This window comes from Polyodon spathula, chromosome 13 (genome assembly GCF_017654505.1).
Source record: "Polyodon spathula isolate WHYD16114869_AA chromosome 13, ASM1765450v1, whole genome shotgun sequence".
NCBI lineage: Eukaryota > Metazoa > Chordata > Actinopteri > Acipenseriformes > Polyodontidae > Polyodon > Polyodon spathula.
Window position 1 is genome coordinate 25,044,906 of NC_054546.1, and position 13,345 is coordinate 25,058,250.

The 13,345-nt window shown below is 42.6% G+C and overlaps 1 protein-coding gene across 1 annotated transcript in view; it reads right to left on the reverse strand.

The window, feature by feature from the left end:
- The window catches only part of znf384b (zinc finger protein 384 b), a 63,241-nt gene that overhangs the window by 5,250 nt on the left and 44,646 nt on the right, over positions 1-13,345 (reverse strand). Inside the window, exon 5 of the mRNA XM_041268511.1 lies at positions 9,335-9,486. Coding sequence (XP_041124445.1) covers positions 9,335-9,486 — 152 coding nt within the window. The remainder of the gene's footprint in view (positions 1-9,334; positions 9,487-13,345) is intronic.

Consider the following 13,345-nt stretch of genomic DNA (forward strand, 5'->3'; position numbering starts at 1 on the left):
GTCCATAACCGCCAGACCCAGTACAGCGCAACCCCTCCACCGCATGACCCAATACAGCGCAACCCCATCACCGTGGGACAGACCACCACTGTGAGCCCTGTTATAGTGCATCGCCGCACACAACTTTATAGCTATAGCTTTGTAGCTTGAGAAACACAGCAAGTTCAGTTTGCAGTTTGGACCCGCTTACTACAACAGTGTGCTGCCTTCCAGGAGCCTTTGTCACACACATCACTGAGAACATAGACAGGCTCCTAGAACGAGCAGGAGATGACCCGGTACCACATTGGTATAAACAACATTGGAAGAGACAGAGCAAAATTCCTGCAAAACAAATTCACAGAGCTAGGAAGGAAATTAATTTTCTGGGATACTACTGGCACCTTGCAAAGGTGCATATGGACAGCTGGAAATAATTAATCTAAACACATGCCTGAAAACGTGGTGCACACAGGAAGGCTTCACCTTCCTTGAACATTGGCTCACAACCTACAACAAGAACTATCTATATAGGCGGGACGGACTGCACTTAAAAAAAAAAAAAAAAAAAAGGAAACCAACCTACTTGGAGGAAAGATCCTCAAGCAGGTTCAGAAGCATTTAAACTAGAAAGGAAAGGGGGAGAAATCAACAAAAAAAACCAGAAAGGAAACCACATCAAAACAATGGCAATAACTCAGGTAAGATAGCCATTAAATGTATTTATCTAAATGCTAGAAGTATCAGAAACAAAATGTTAGAACTTGAAGCTACTGCACTAACAAGTAACTATGATGTGATAGGTGTTACAGAAACTTGGTTGTCTAAGAGTGATATACACTGCATAGGAAAGACAGGCAGGACAGAAGAGGAGGAGGGGTAGCGCTATACATAAGAAACAGTCTTGAAGCCCAGGTGTTAAATCTGGATGAAGAAAACAACGCCAAATCAATATGGGTCAGAATAATGTACAAAAATTCAAAAGGCATAATAATAGGAGCATGCTATAGACAAATTCAGATGCCGAGCAAAATAATCTGTTATACAATGACATTAGAAATGCGTGTAGCAAAGGAGAAGCCATACTAATGGGGGATTTCAACTTTCCCAATATAAAATGGGAAAACACAGTGGGGAGTATGACAGACAAAATTGAAATGGTGGAAATAAGAAATGACGGATATATTGTGAAAATTTAAATCGAGGGAAGTAATGTTAAAACTGTACAATGCATTAGTAAGACCTCATCTTGAATATTGTGTTCAGTTCTGGTCATCTTGCTACAAAATGGATATTGCTGCTGTAGAAAGGGTGCAAAGAAGAGCGACCAGAATTATTCCGGGTTTAACAGGCATGTCATATGCAGACAGGCTAAAAGAATAGAATCTATTCAGTCTTGAACAAAGAAAACTACACGGAGACCTGATTCAAGCATTCAAAATTCTAAAAGGTATTGGCAGTGTCGACCCAAGGGACTTTTTCGAATTGAAAAAAGAAACAAGGACCAGGGGTCACAAATGGAGATTAGACAAAGGGGCATTCAGAACAGAAAATAGGAGGTACTTTTTTACACAGAGAATTGGAACCAACTCCCCAGTAATGTTGTTGAAGCTGACACCCTGGGATCCTTCAAGAAGCTGCTTGACGAGATTCTGTTGAATGGCCTCCTCTCGTTTGTAAACTTTCTTATGTTCTTATGTTCTATACTTGCTGCCTGCTCGAGATGCATTCAGGGTCTTAAGTTATTGTGAAGTAGCTGCATGGTTTGTTTCAAGTTACTGGGTTTTTTTGGTTTTTTTTTTTTACACATTACCTTAACAAGTTGCTCTTCTTCATTAAATACATATTTTCCAGGCAGAGTTTCGATAAAGGGCACTTCAGAAGAAATTCATGTTCAAAGCATTTTTTTTAATTTTTTTTATTTGTAATGTTCATGTTCGTCTGTCGAGTCGCGGGCGACTCATAGCGACCTTATGACAGAGTCCGCGCCACCTTTCTCTGTTCCTCGTGGTTTGTAGGATTTCTTGGAGACTCATATTCAGGGCTTCCTGTAGCCATCTTGTTTTGGGCCTTCCGCGCCCTCTTTTCCCATCGGCCATGCCTGTCATGACAACTTTTTCTAGTTGATTGCCCCTTGTAATATGCCCGAGGTAGACCAGTTTCTGCGTTATGATTGTTCCATCCAGAGGTATCGGATTTCCTACTTGCTGAAGAATTTCTACGTTGGATCTCCTTTCAGTCCATGGGACTCTGAGCATTCTCCTCCAGCACCACATTTCGAATGCCTGGATTTTCCTTCTTAGATTCTTGGTTGTCCTCCAACTCTCGCTCGCATAGGTTGCTACCGGGTGAACCAGGGATCTCACTAGCCTAATTTTTGTCTGTGTGGATATATTTTTGTCCTTCCAGAGTTTCGTCAAGCCTGACTTGACTCATCTCCCCTTGGCCAACCTGATGATCTCGGGTTTGATATCGCCGTTGTCCGTTAACACTAAGCCAAGGAATTCGAACTGTGCCACCCTTTCGACCCTTTCGCCTTCTATTCTCAGATCGACGTCGGGCACTGTGGACATGAATACAGTTTTCTTCATATTCAGAAGAAGACCCTTCTTTGCGCTTTCTCTGCGCAAGCCTGTTAAAGCTTTCTCCAGGTCTTCGATGTTGTCTGCTCGCAGGGTAGGGTCATCTGCATAGCGGAGATTGTTTATTTTCATCCCGCCAATCCTTACTCCAAAGTCCAGACCCTCTAAGGATTGTCTGATGATTTCTTCCGCATATAGATTGAACAGGGCCGGAGACAGGACACAGCCCTGTCTGGCCTTTGCCGATTTTGAATTTCTCTGTTACCAGGTCTGATGTCCTTACAGTTGCTTCCTGGTCTCTGTAAAGCTCGCTTAGTAGACCGACCAGATGTGCCGGGGCTCCCATCCTCTTCAAGATTTCCCAAAGGAGTGCCCAGCCTACACAATCAAATGCTTTGGCATAATCAATGAAGCACATGTGAACTTTTCCATTTCTTTCTCTGCTGGTTTCGATGATCTACCTCGTGTTGAAAATGTGATCCTCGTGCCTCTGTTTTTCCTAAACCCTACTTGCTCGTCAGGTAGCTGAGTATTCACAAAGTTATCTAGTCTCTTTAAGATGATCTTCAGCAGTATTTTGCTCGTGTGGCAGATCAGAGCGATTGTCCTGTAATTCTCACATACTCTAAGATCTCCCTTCTTAGGTATCGGAATGTATACTGAGGTTTTCCAGTCTTGAGGCCACTTCTTAGCTCTGAATACTTGGTTGCAAAGTTTGGTCAGGACCATTGTTCCTTCATCACCGAGATTCTTCCATATCTCTATGGAGAGATTATCAATTCCAGGAGTTTTGTTGTTCGCCATTTCTCTGAGTTGTGTATGACTTCTGACCTTAATATTTTGGGCTCGTCGTCTTCATTCTGGTTTACGGTTCCCGGGTCAGGCATCCCTTCTTCCATCTTATAGAGTCCAGTCATGTACTCCTTCCACCTTCTCGCAATTTCGTACTGTTACGTCAGCGTTGTACCATCTTTATCTTTAATGACTTTGCTTCTCGGTGCAAATTTTCCTCTGATGTTTTTGATAACAGAGTACATGCCCCTCGTATTTCCTTTCTTCTAATTCGAAGCACATGCCCGCATAGTAGGCTTCCTTATCTCTCCTTGCGAGTTTCTGGAACAGGTTGCTTAGTCTTCTGTATTCTGCGTGATTTGCTTCGTTTTCAGGTTTCTTTTCTTTTCACGGTGAGTTCTATCGCCTCTTCCGAGAGCCATGGTGATTTAGGTTTTCTCTTCTCCTTGCTCTTTTCTGCTGCATCCATCAGTTTCCTTCATTTCTTCCCAGAGTTCTTCGGGTTCTTTCTCATCAAACTCCATATTGAAGAATCTATTTCTGACTTCGGCCTTGAAGTTTTCCAGGATAGAGGTTGTGTCGTATCTCAGTACCATTCCGGCCTTCTTCGTTTTCCTCAATCTAACGTTAAGTTTTGCTATCAGAAGGTTGTGATCCGAGCCGCAGTCCGCACCGGGTCTAGTTTTCACGCATGATATTGAGCTTTTCCACCTGCTTTGAATCATGACATAGTCTATCTGGTTTTTATACTCTCTGCTCGGCGCTGTCCAGGTAGACACCCTTCTTGCGTGTTGCTTGAACCAGGTGTTCATGATCATCAAGTTGTTTCCTGCACAGAATTCGATCAGTGCTTCTCCTCTTTCGTTTCGTTCGCCAAGCCCGAACTTCCCGGTCACACCGGCTTCCAGTTTATCGCCAACCTTGGCGTTCAGATCACCGAGGCTGATCAGTATATCTCTTTTAGGGGTCGCATCAATGAGTGACTGGAGTTGTGCATAGAACTCTACTGCCTCGTCGTTGTCAGAATTGGATGTCGGGGCATACACTTGTATGATCGTTGCATTTATCGGTTTACTCTGAATCCTGAGCGATATCATTTATATAATTTATTTTATTTATATCATATTTGTAATACAGTACCAAAATAAAGTCAAAACAAAGTGAAACAACATTCTGCTTCCCTCTCTAACAAAAATAGTTCTAGTAACACACTAATATCTGCTCAGTTAGAAAATAAAACTTAAAAAAAAAAATACATTATTAATAAGAATAATATAAGAATAATAAGAATAATAATAACGACCGAAGAAAATTTTATTCGGATGGCTAGAAATTTTGACAGTCGGTTATGAAGGTCGGTTATTTTTTTTTTTAAACCAAGTTGTTTTTTTAACCTTCAAACCGTTATAAGGTTTAAAAAAATTATTAATTCTGGATATTAAACATATTGTATTAATTATAATACTATACCTGAACGTAGCCCAGGTTCCGTACGTCAATCGACGTTTTATAATAATATTTTATTATTATTATTATTATTATTATTATTATTATTATTATTATTATTATTATTATTATTATTAAATAATAATAACATATTATTAATTAATATTAATATTACTGTTGTGTGGCAAACGTAAATGTATGGAGTAGAGGTGAAGAATAAAGTCAGTGCGTGAAACTGGTCTGAGTTAATCAAAAGGGAGACTATTTCAGCATAAACACAGACAGAACATTGTTGGCCTTTAATAGCTTATTGCATACAATAGTACTATACAGGGTAGGCTAAAGTTAGCAGTTAAATAGAAATCCTAGGAGACTTTTTTTTTTTTTTTTTAATTGTTTTTGTTATACGTTTGTCCAATGTCTAATGCTAATTTACCATTTCGTGAAGTAGCACTATAACATGGGAAATCTGTGCTGACTGTCTGGCGCATACGCGGTTCTGCAGGAAGAGAGCAGCAGTCCAGTAAGATCCGCCTGTCAGTCATGACGATGACACAGAGAGGTGGGGAAGAGGTTATGCTGGTTTTCCCTCTCTCCGAGTGGCTGGGAGGCAGGACTTGGGGGGGATTACTTGGCCCATAAGTACTGCCCTTGGCTATGCATTCATGTGGCTTAACGGGGGATACCCTGTGACGCTGGCGGAAGACACCAGTGTAAACAAAGACCAGGCAGGAACGCCAGCAGTTGAAGAGAGAACAAACAGGTAAGCATGGCTGAGGAAGACAGCCCGCCTTAAACAAATAAGAATTAAAATAAATTATTACGTACCCGAGGGGACGTGTGTAGATATACAGGGAACTCTGGCCACCCCAGTGTATAGAGAATAGCAGAGAGTAGGACGGAGACCCAAACTGACTGGCAGTGGAGGCACTGCGTTTTGTGTTTTATTTTCTCTTTTTATTTCTCCTTTGGTTTTCATTATTATTTCAGAGCAGCTGTGAGTGCTGACGTATACCAGTGCAACCACTGTTTACCATCGTTGGTATAAGGGGAGTTGCAGCACCAGCGCCATCTGGCGACAAATAATAAAAATTAAAAATTCCCTAAATAAAACTGGGCACCTGAGCAGCGTTCCAAATAAAACCTTCTGTCTCCTGTGTGTGTCAGTGAATTGCCCACCACCCGGCCAGGGTTATTATTATTATTATTATTATTATTATTATTATTATTATTATTTTTTATGTGAGCAGATATTAGTGTGACACTGGAACTATTTTTGTTAGAGAGGGAAGCAGAATGTCATTTCACTTTGTTTTGACTATTTATTTACTTTGATACTGTACACCAAATAATGAAAAAAAAAGTGCTTCGAACATGAATTGCTTCTGAAGTGCCTTTCATCAGATCTCTGCATAGAAAATACGTCTTTACTGAAGGACAGCAACTTGTTAAGCTAATGTGAAAAAAAATAAAAACAACTTGAAACAAACCATGCAGCTACTTCACAATAACTTAAGACACTGAATGCATCTCAGGCAGGCAGCAGGTACAGCTACAAAGTTGTACGCGGTGGTGTTGTGTTCCGCGGCGGTGGGGTTTCTCTATACTGGGTCCCGCGGCAGTGGGGTTTGGCTGTACTGGGTCACATGTCGGTGGGGTCGTGCTGTATTGGGTCACGTGATGGTGGGGGTCGCGTTGTACTGGGTCACGCGATGGTGGGGGGTTGTGCTGTACTGGGTCACGCGGTGGTGGGGGTCGCGCTGTACTGGGTCACGCGATGGTGGGGGTCGCGCTGTACTGGGTCACGTGGTGGTGGGGTTGCGTTGTACTGGTTACGGTGGTGGGTTCACTGTAATAGACGTGCTGTAGGGTCTTGATATGGGGAGCTCTCTGCTGTTGTAAATAGTTATGACCTAGTTCATGTGTAAATAATAAAAAAAAACTAACTAAACAGTATACATAGTGCCACCATTTTATCCTGTGCCAGGTTAGATCGTTTTTATATGTTTATTCATCATTTTCATTTTAACTGTATTAAGTGATTAAAGTCCAGGGCTGGTAACCAGAAGGTCACCGGTTCAAATCCCGCCCTGCCACACTAACTGTGTGACCCTGAGCAAGTCACTTAACCTCCTTGTACTCCATCCTGCGGATGAGATGCTAAATCAATGTCCTATTGTAAGTGACTGCATATAATGTACAGTTTACAGCCTACCTCTGTAAAGCACTGTGAAAGGTGCTATATAAAAATAAATAAACAAAGATGCTCAATTTTTAGATAGTTTTATTTTTTGGGGAGAAGTGGAGGGGTAATAGGCACACTTCCCCCTTGTAGTGGTAATAGTGGGATGTGGGCAAAATTCTGATCAGTTTTGTCAGCAGTACAATAAGGATATTGCTTTGAGCCCTAATGAGGTGAAGAGACAGCTGGAGGCTGACATCACAGAGGGGAAGCTGGTGCGCTCACGATTCCAACACATAAATAACATCCAGGAGAAGAGGGCAACAGAGCGCAAGCAAATTCATTGTTTAAGGATGGATTTAGGGGAAGAATTGTGGCAGCCGGCAGCTATTCAGCGCTATGCTTTGGACTTTTATTCTGGACTGTGCACTGCAGAGGCTGTCTCACAGGATACGGAGGCACAGCTGCTCTTCCAGGGGCTCCTGCAGGTCCCTGGGGGGGAAAAGTGGGCCCTTAGCTGTCCCGTCACACTAATAGAACTGTCTGCCTCTCTGGAGGGGCTGCATACTGGGAAAGCTCAAGACATTGACAGCCTGCATATGGAATTCTTCAAAGCTTCTTGGACAGTTAGGTGAAAATCTCCTGCAGGAGCTGGAGGACAGTGCTAGAGAGGGGGAGCTGCCCCTTAGCTGTCGGCAGCTGTCCTCACAAGAAGAGGGACCTCTGCTGCATCAAGAACTGTAAGCCAGCTTCCTTCATTTATAGTCTTCATTTATATGTACAGACTAGAAATCTCATTAACAGCAACCATTAACAGGCTGAGGACTATGATGGGGGAAATAATGCACCATGACCAGAAAATACTGTGTCTATTTTTGACAACATTTCCTTGCCAGGGATGTAATGGAAGCCTCTAGGCAGTTTGCTTTTGATGCACGAGAAAGATTCTGACTGGACTGATCATGACCCATGGAATCAGTGAGGGTGATGTAGTACGCAGATGACATCACTGTCTTCATTACTGGACAGCAGGACGTGCACAACCTTCACTGCTGTCAAAAGGCCTTTGAGAGAGCATCCTCGGCCAGGATCAACTGGGCCAAGAGCAGCACCATTCTGCTGGGCCACTGGCAGGGACAGGAGCCCCACGTAAAGCCAAGGGGACTGCAGTGGTGGCGTGGGGCAGTGAAGTGTCTGTGCGTGCTCATGGGAACAGATAGAGCAGCGTCTTTGATGAACTGGGAAGGGTGGTGGAGCAGGTGAACAGCAGGCTACAGAGGTGCGCTGGTTGCTCATCCAGCTCTTACAGAGGTAGAGTATTGATTATCAATAACCTGGTGGCCTCCATGACGTTGAACCATATGGCCTGCCCTGAGAACGTGGCAGCTAGGCTGGAGCTGCACTGACAATGTGGCGGCTTGGCTAGGGCTGCACTGAGAACGTGGCGGCTAGGCTGGAGCTGCACTGAGAACGTGGTGGCTTGGCTAGGGCTGCACTGAGAACGTGGCGGCTAGGCTGGAGCTGCACTGAGAGCGTGGCGGCTTCGCTAGGGCTGCACTGAGAACGTGGCGGCTTGGCTAGGGCTGCACTGAGAACGTGGCGGCTTGGCTAGGGCTGCACTGAGAACGTGGCGGCTTGGCTAGGGCTGCACTGAGAACGTGGCGGCTTGGCTAGGGCTGCACTGAGAACGTGGCGGCTTGGCTAGGGCTGCACTGAGAACGTGGCGGCTTGGCTAGGGCTGCACTGAGAACGTGGCGGCTTGGCTAGGGCTGCACTGAGAATGTGGCGGCATGGCTAGGGCTGCACTGAGAACGTGGTGGCTTGGCTAGGGCTGCACTGAGAACGTGGAAGCTCGGCTGGAGCAGCTCTGATAACATGGTGGCTTGGCTGGGGCTGCTCTGATAACGTGGTGGCTAGGCTGCTGCTGCACTGAGAACATGACGACTCGGCTGGGGCTGCAGAGAACGTGGCGGCTCGGCTGGAGCAGCCCTGAGAACATGGTAACGAAAACATCAATCTGCTCAGTATTTTCAATATATTGGCCACAAGGATAAAACTGGAACACAGTTTTTATAAAATGATGAAAAATACAGACGCACTGAGTTTTATGGTGTTTAGATAATGCTTTGTGTGAACTAAATGATGATAATGACAATTCTGCTTTTTCAAAAATGTTAATTCTGTGATTATTGTTTGTTTTTTACAGTTTTAGTGCTGACATGCTGGCTGATCCCCTGAGCCAGTATCCCCTCTCTTTTTTTGTGTTTTTTTATTTTTAAACTTTTGACTTGTTAAAAGTGATTTGTTATGAAGGAGTGTTTAAAAGTAAAAAAACTCTCTCTCTCTCTCTCACCTGTCCCCCTGCTGCTAGGTGTGCCAGTATCATGGCCTGGTTGCCACCGGTGATGGCGGAGTGTGCTGTCATGATGGCTCTGTTGATTCCGCCCCCTCCTGGCTGCTTCTTCTTGCGCCCGCGCTTGCCCGGGGTGTGTATAGGGGGGGGCACTGGGTGGTTGTGAGAGGAGGATGGAGAGGGGTGAGGGGGAAGCTGCGAGGAGGATGGGGATGGGTTGGGCTTCTCGTCTGGGGAGAGGAAATAGGGGTTTGGGCTTCTCACCTGGGGAGAGGAAACAGGATTATTATATATATATATATATATATATATATATATATATATATATATATATATATATATATATATATATATATACACACACACACACACACACACACACACACACACACACACTACCGGTCAAAAGTTTTAGAACACCTCCATTTTCCAGTTTTTACTGAAATTTACACAGTTTAATGTCTCAATGTACTCTGAAATTAAAGCATAAAACAAATAAATAATTGGAGATAAAAAATAAATCAAGGAATCATTTTGTTTAACAAAATTTAATCTAAATTTTTGACTCAAAGTAGCCACCTTTTGCAGATATAACAGCCGAACACACTCGTGGCATTCTTTCTACAATATTTGATTTCCATTGTTCGGAAAGTTCTTCCCAACACTGTTGCAGAAGTTCCCACAAATGTGTTGTATTGTGTTGTAGGTTGCTTTGCTTTCACCCCTGTCCAGTTCATCCCATACCAGCTCAGTGGGGTTTAAGTCTGGAGACTATGCTGGCCATTTCATGATTTGAAGCCTACCGTCTTGTTCTTTTCTTCTAAGGTAGTTCTGACATAGCCTGGAGGTATTTTTTGGGTCATTATCTTGCTGTAGGATGAACCCGAGGCGTATACCAGAGGGTACTGCATGGCGCTGCAAAATGCTGTAGTAGCCGTTTTGGTTCAGAGTGCCACTCACTCTGTGCAAGTCGCCGACTCTGGATCCAGAAAAAGATCCCCAGACCATCACGCTTCCTCCTCCATGTTTGAGAGTTGGTGTCACACACCAAGGAACCATCCTTTCGCCTACTCGATGGTGTACAAAAACCCTGCGTGATGAACCAAAGATTTCAAATTTTGGTTCATCGGTCCAAGTCTTCAGTAGTCCACTGGCGGTGCTTCATGGCAGAGGCAAGCCTCTTTTTCTTATTTTGCCATCTTAGCAATGGCTTTCTTACTGCCACTCGACCCGTAAAACCTGCAGCTCGAAGTCTTCTCTTCACAGTTGAAAATGAGACTTGCTTAATTCAACCAGTGTTAAGCTGTGCTTGAAGCTGTTGTCCTGTGAGCCGCCGATCACGCAAGCTGTTGACTCTCAGAAACTTGTCTTCTGATTCTGTTGTGGCTTTGGGTCTGCCAGACCTCTTCCTGTCGGAGTTTCCTCCATTTTTCCTCCTACCTTTTGATGGTGTAGGTACGTTGGCTTTCTTTGCAATTTCTCTAAAGGAAAGACCTACACTTTTAAGGGTTATAATGGTCTGTCTGTCTGTCTTCTTTGTTAATTGCCTTTTTATCGCCATTATGATAGCAATATACTACTTTCTGCAGTACAATACTGTCCAAATAATGCTAAAGAACATAAGAACATAAGAAAGTTTACAAACGAGAGGAGGCCATTCGGCCCATCTTGCTCGTTTGGTTGTTAGTAGCTTATTGATCCCAAAATCTCATCAAGCAGCTTCTTGAAGGATCTCAGGGTGTCAGCTTCAACAACATTACTGGGGAGTTGATTCCAGACCCTCACAATTCTCTGTGTAAAAAAGTGTCTCCTATTTTCTGTTCCGAATGCCCCTTTTTCTAAACTCCATTTGTGACCCCTGGTCCTTGTTTCTTTTTTCAGGCTGAAAAAGTCCCTTGCGTCGACACTGTCAATACCTTTTAGAATTTTGAATGCTTGAATTAGGTCGCCACGTAGTCTTCTTTGTTCAAGACTGAACAGATTCAATTCTTTTAGCCTGTCTGCATATGACATGCCTTTTAAGCCCGGAATAATTCTGGTCGCTCTTCTTTGCACTCTTTCTAGAGCAGCAATATCCTTTTTATAGCGAGGTGACCAGAACTGCACACAATATTCAAGATGAGGTCTTACTAGTGCATTGTACAGTTTTAACATTACTTCCCTTGATTTAAATTCAACACTTTTCACAATGTATCCGAGTATCTTGTTAGCCTTTTTTATAGCTTCCCCACATTGTCTAGATGAAGACATTTCTGAGTCAACAAAAACTCCTAGGTCTTTTTCATAGATTCCTTCTCCAATTTCAATATCTCCCATATGATATTTATAATGTACATTTTTATTTCCTGCGTGCAGTACCTTACACTTTTCTCTATTAAATGTCATTTGCCATGTGTCTGCCCAGTTCTGAATCTTGTCTAGATCATTTTGAATGACCTTTGCTGCTGCAACAGTGTTTGCCACTCCTCCTACTTTTGTGTCGTCTGCAAATTTAACAAGTTTGCTTACTATACCAGAATCTAAATCATTAATGTAGATTAGGAATAGCAGAGGACCTAATACTGATCCCTGTGGTACACCGCTGGTTACCACACTCCATTCTGAGGTTTTTCCTCTAATCAGTACTTTCTGTTTTCTACATGTTAACCACTCCCTAATCCATGTACATGTGTTTCCTTGAATCCCAACTGCGTTCAGTTTGAGAATTAATCTTTTGTGCGGGACTTTGTCAAAAGCTTTCTGGAAATCTAAATAAACCATGTCATATGCTTTGCAATTATCCATTATCGATGTTGCATCCTCAAAAAAATCAAGCAAGTTAGTTAGGCACGATCTCCCTTTCCTAAAACCATGTTGACTGTCTCCCAGTACCCTGTTACCATATAGGTAATTTTCCATTTTGGATCTTATTATAGTTTCCATAAGTTTGCATATAATAGAAGTCAGGCTTACTGGTCTGTAGTTACCTGGTTCAGTTTTGTTTCCCTTTTTGTGGATCGGTATTACGTTTGCAATTTTCCAGTCTGTCGGTACCACCCCTGTGTCAAGAGACTGCTGCATGATCTTGGTTAGCGGTTTGTAAATTACTTCTTTCATTTCTTTGAGTACTACTGGGAGGATCTCATCCGGCCCAGGGGATTTGTTTATTTTAAGAGCTCCTAGTCCCTTTAACACTTCTGCCTCAGTTATGCTAAAGTTATTTAAAACTGGATAGGAACTGGATGACATGTGGGGCATGTTGTCAGTATCTTCCTTTGTAAAAACTTGTGAAAAGTAATCATTTAACATATTTGCTATTTTTTTTTCTTCCTCTATGATTTTGCCATTTGTATCTCTTAAACATTTAATCTCCTCTTTGAATGTTCTCTTGCTGTTGTAATATTGGAAAAACATTTTGGAATTGGTTTTAGCTCCCTTAGCAATGTTCATTTCTATTTCTCTCTTGGCCTTTCTAACTTCCTTTTTGACTTGCGTTTGCAGTTCTGTGTACTCTTTCTGCGTACTTTCTTTTTGGTCCTTTTTTAATGCTCTGTAAAGTGCCTTTTTTCGCTGAATATTTTTTTTAATTGATGTATTAAACCATTTTGGCAATTTAGTTTTACATTTAGATTTGTCTACTTTAGGGATATAATTGTTTTGCGCCTCTAGTACTACATTTTTGAAGAACAACCATCCTTCTTCTGTGGGTGTTTTCTCTATTTTACTCCAATCTACTTCTGTTAGTCTCTGTTTCATACCTTCATAGTTTGCTTTTCTAAAATTGTAAACCTTAGCTTTAGTCTTTACTTTTGAGGATTTAAAAAACACTTCAAATGAGACCATGTTGTGGTCTGAGTTTGCCAGTGGTTCTCTGACCTCTGTTTTAGTTATTCTATCTTCGTTATTTGAAAAGACTAAATCAAGGCATGCCTCCCCTCTAGTGGGTGCCTTCACAAATTGTGTTAGGAAGCAGTCATTTGTCATTTCCACCATTTCTATTTCATCCTTCGCGCTACCCACCGGGTTTTCCCA